The sequence below is a fragment of the Suricata suricatta genome, chromosome 3 (genome assembly GCF_006229205.1).
Source record: "Suricata suricatta isolate VVHF042 chromosome 3, meerkat_22Aug2017_6uvM2_HiC, whole genome shotgun sequence".
NCBI lineage: Eukaryota > Metazoa > Chordata > Mammalia > Carnivora > Herpestidae > Suricata > Suricata suricatta.
Window position 1 is genome coordinate 172,490,983 of NC_043702.1, and position 4,652 is coordinate 172,495,634.

Sequence of the window (4,652 nt, forward strand, 5' to 3'; positions counted from 1 at the left end):
CACACCAGCAGCAGACGGCCAGGACCAGGACTGGGGCCACGTGACAGCCAGGCCTCTGGCTTAACTGCAGAGAGAGGACAGGAAGATCTTCGCATCAGTTGAGATATACACATTTCTCCACCTCAAGAAGCCTGTCACCATCACCCCTCTCCCTCTAGGATTCCCTTCACTCTGAATTGAGAAATGGTCCAAATTTCTGAGGGCAGAGAGAAAATGCTTGGAAGTTTGGAGCAGGACTGACCTTGTCGCTGCAGATATGCCTTCCCTGCATCAAGGAGACCCGAGAGGAAAAGGGGACAGGTGTCACTGAAAACTGTGTGTAAGGTTTCTCTAGTCACATGGAACCGATTGAATAGTTTGCAGACTTGCTGAGCCCTGCTGCCTTCCTTTGGAGATGGAAACCAAGACATGTTCTGTAAGCTCATGAGATCTGATCCTTGATATGCAATCTCCACAAATCCCGCTGATCCTTCTCCAGAGCGCAGCTCACAGCCTCCTACCAGTTGTACCTGGAAGGGATCTGGGAAGAGAGACTGTGAGATACAGGAAAGGAGGAGGGAAAGTGATGAAATGAGGTGAGTGGAAGCCATGGATGGAAGAAAGAGAAGGAGAAGTTGATAGTATTGAAAGAAATCAACCAAGTTTGGTTTGAGTGGAGACTCAGACAGAGGGGAAGTGGTGGTCACTGGAAACAGGAAGAGGTGAATAACTGCAGAAGGAACAAATGTTGGAGGAATGACGGGAAGGGTGTGGGGAGAAAATAGGGAAGGTCTCCACAGGAGAGCTGGGATAAAATCATCTAGGGTGAGGAGACAGCACTGGGTACAGGGAACACATAGACAGAGGTCATTGACAGGAAAGAAAAGAGAGAAAAGCACATTTCAAGAATCAGTCACAGAGTGGGGGAGAGGAGGGTGCCCAGCTGGAGGCCAGGGATCAGGATGGTCACGGGAGACACTATTGGAGACATGAGAGCACAGCCTGAGGTCAGTGAAGGGAGGGAAGTAGCAGAAGATGTAAAGCTTTGAAGAATTAAGATCTGGCTTCTGCCTCCTGAACAGACAGTTGTGATTCAGTTTTGCGATGGGAATATATGAGGTTCAGAAGCCAGTGGAGGCTCTTTCCAGGAGGAAGAAGGAACTCCAGGAGACATACACACACCTGCCGCCTCCATCCCACCTGCCCTGAGGGACCTCAACTCACATTCAAGCCGCCATTGACTGACATGGTCCTGAAACACCTGAAGAAACCCAATGGAGTATGAGTGGAATAACTTTTCCAGGTCCATGAAGGTCTCCTTACTGAAGTTGCCCCTGGACCAAGGCCGCAGGTAAATGAAAGCTCCAGTCTTGCTGTTCCAGCCGTGGGTCTGCAGCTTATCCAGCCAAGCTGAGCCCTGATTCTGTGTCCACCAACGGTTGTAAAAGGATGAGGTCAGGATGACTCGGAAGATCGGCTCCTGGAAATCTGTGCCAAAAGAACGTATAACCTGAGAAAGAGGAAGGCACTGGAAGGAGAGAGAATGCGGAAGAAACATGCCAGGGAGAGGCACTGAAATCTGGAGGACAGGGAGCCACAGTTCTCTCAGGAGACATGTGCTGCTCCGGACCCCCGAGATTCGTACCCATCATTCAGAAGAGACAGGGCCATGGGGTCAGGGATGCCCAGGAAGGAGACAGGGTAACATCCTTCTTCCCCGTGTGTGTGCTTGGGAACCACACCACAAGTGCATGCATGTGCACATACACTCAAGTTACACACATATGCATGCGTGTAAGACACATATTCAAACACAGACATACAAACACCCACCCACACACATGCGTACATGCAGATACACACAGAGACACACACAAGCACCTATACACACATACTCATACACACCTATGCACTTGCACATGTGTACACAACATACATGCACACATGACACACATCACACACATGTACACACACAAACTCATGCACCCACCGGACAGGGTCAGAGTCCTCACCATCGTCACTGTCACCACCTGGGACAAGAACCATGAGCAACACCAGTGGCAACAACAGCATCTTATTTCCAGGTGTTCTTTCTCTCTTCTAGAAAGTGGGTCTTTGGCGTCTGTTCTAACAAACCTCCCCACACACGGCTCCTCTCTTCTGACTTCCTTCTCAACACACAGGCCTTCCCTGAGTCTCTGCCACAATGCAAATGGGCTCCACCCTCAACCCTGGACACCTACTCAGACTCTCACTTCCCCTGTGAGTCTGACCCTCCTCTCAGGCTTCCAGCTTCTCCCTGTCACCTGCCTCCATCCTGCTCCCTGAGGCACTAATTCAGGGGCCAGGGAACAAGTCTTGTGTGGCATGGAGGAGGGATCCTTGTTCCTGTGCCTTTCCGTCCCATCCAGACAGTAACCCATGAAAACTCACGGCTTCCCAGCCCCCAGCCCTGGAGCCTGCTGGCACCCTGTCTCTCGTGCCCTCAGGTCACTCCCCATGGACTGCCATCCCTGACTCACCCCCACCCCCACCAATTCACAACTCTGACTTCTCACTATTGGCATTAAAATTCAAAACCAACCAGGTAAATTTGAAGGTCACCTTCTTTTAATTGAGGAAACAGGTCTAATCATGCACATGACCTCCTCTGTTGGGGAATGGAGAGGACCCATGTGACCTAAATTCTGATAAACAGAGAATTCTTCACTGAAGGAGGATGATTTACATATGTGGGGGAGGTTGGACTGCACTTAGGTTAGGATTGGGGGTTGGCCTGACCCAAGCTGCCACTTTGAGCCCATGGTTTTCTTTTTAACATTTGCTCTATTTTCTTTTCAGGATTTCCCATGATTCACTGTGTAACAGTATCAGCAACCACCAGGTCACCATTGTTTTTAGGAGAATTAGATTCCATCAGAGACACCATATGACATTGAAACATGTGAGGAATTCCCCCTCCGTGTGACTTGCAGTAATGTACTTACCCACCAAACTGTCACTTAGCCCCAGCCTGGATCCAAGCACCTTGCTACACTAGTGATACACAGTGTTCACAACACAGTCACTTTATTCAAGGAGGTTTTTATCAACCTGGGCAGGAAACCACACTGACCAAGAACTAAACATTTTGGTGTGCTGAGTTTTCTTCCAATGTGCAGACTCTAACCTCAAACAACCCTGTCTGAAGCAGTATTTACTAAGTGGTCGCCCATACTGGTGTGTGCCCTCCCAGAATCTTGACTCCGTGCTTGGCTCAGGTGTTTCTATGCCCCTGGAACCAGATTCCAAATCCAACAGGGCTGGGCAAGTGGTAGGTGCTCGATGATTATCTCTGAATGATTGAATAATTCAGTTCAGGCATCAAATTACTCTTAACGATTACGGAGTGTTTCGATATAAAATGTTTTAAGTGTCAAAGGTATTAATTGTAATCCTACGTGATGAAAGCTGAATTTACACAGTTTTCTTTTGGATTCAAGAATGTGCTAATAATCATGAAGTTCACACAGAGGGTCTTAATGCACATCTCCCATTACTAAAATAAGAAACCCTGAGATTGTAGCACGTGGAGTTAATAGACTGTTCTGGAATCATGTATCCAGATTGCCTTCTTACTGTCCATGCTTGAACGTTCATCTTGTCTTAGCATGAGCTGGCCTTGCTGGACATGCTGACCTTTACCTTCCATGGCATTCTTAAGTGGCTAAAAGCTCTTAAGTATTTGTGCTTTCTGTCATCTGGATAGTGTGTTGGACTATTTGTCCTGATGACTAGTTAACTGAAATAACCTCAGGCTATTGAGAGAAAGATAATATTTTTGGAAAGTTCAGACTGAAACATAGTAAATGAGAAAGAGCTCACTCCCATACTTAAGATTTTTGACAAGTTGTGTAAAGACACAAGTCTGAACCAAACAGACTCCATGACAGGCGTTAAGTTTCCCCTCTGAGCTAGAAGGCCTAGGTTTCAGATCCCCAAAAATAACAGACAGTTACACATTGCCTAGAGCAAGAGAGACCACCTTCAAAGCACCCAATCAGGGAAGGCCAACGACCACTCTCCACATTCCTAAGGGTGGGGCCTGTAGATGGAGACTTTAGTAGGACCCTGTTACCTAATGTTAAAATTAACCCTATAGTCGCCTAACAAGACCCTAGGCTCGCCCTGTAATTGGTTGATTTTAAAGGTACTCTAAATATTCTGATTGGGTCCTGCCAAAAGTAACAAATGCTCTGGGCAATGTGTATGGTTAAAGTTGCTGCCAATACTGTTGTACCATTATGATTGGGTCACTGTACCTGTGTCACAATTTCTTGTAACTCCCCCTTCCCCAAACCCCATAAAAACCCTGCTCAGCCCTTGTTCGGGGCTCACAGCATGGACCCACTGCTCTGGTGAAGTCTGTGAGCCCCAGCTTAGAAGCCCATAATAAATGCCCTTTGCTTTTGCATGCTTGACTCGGTCCCCTGGTGGTCTCTGGTTTTGGGGGACGATATTGAAATCTTGGGCATGACAGTTGGATGATCAAAATCACTTCCTGAATCCATCAGAGCTGAAGGATCAGAGCAACATGGTAACTCAAAATCTAGGGAAATACAGACTCCTCCAAGGAAATGAAGGATTCAAACACTTGCTTACTTGAGACAGATGCCAGAGGCTTTATAAGCCAG

The 4,652-nt window shown here is 47.5% G+C and overlaps 1 protein-coding gene across 1 annotated transcript; it reads right to left on the reverse strand.

Moving 5' to 3' along the window:
- Positions 1 to 2: 2 nt before the first annotated feature.
- Positions 3 to 2,164, reverse strand: LOC115287191 (T-cell surface glycoprotein CD1a-like; the record flags this gene model as incomplete). Its single annotated transcript, XM_029933441.1, has 4 exons — positions 1,992 to 2,164; positions 1,204 to 1,467; positions 242 to 520; positions 3 to 64 (listed from the first exon to the last, which is right to left on the reverse strand). Coding segments are annotated over exons 1-4 (666 nt in total), but the record flags the coding sequence as incomplete, so codon positions are not given.
- Positions 2,165 to 4,652: the final 2,488 nt, after the last annotated feature.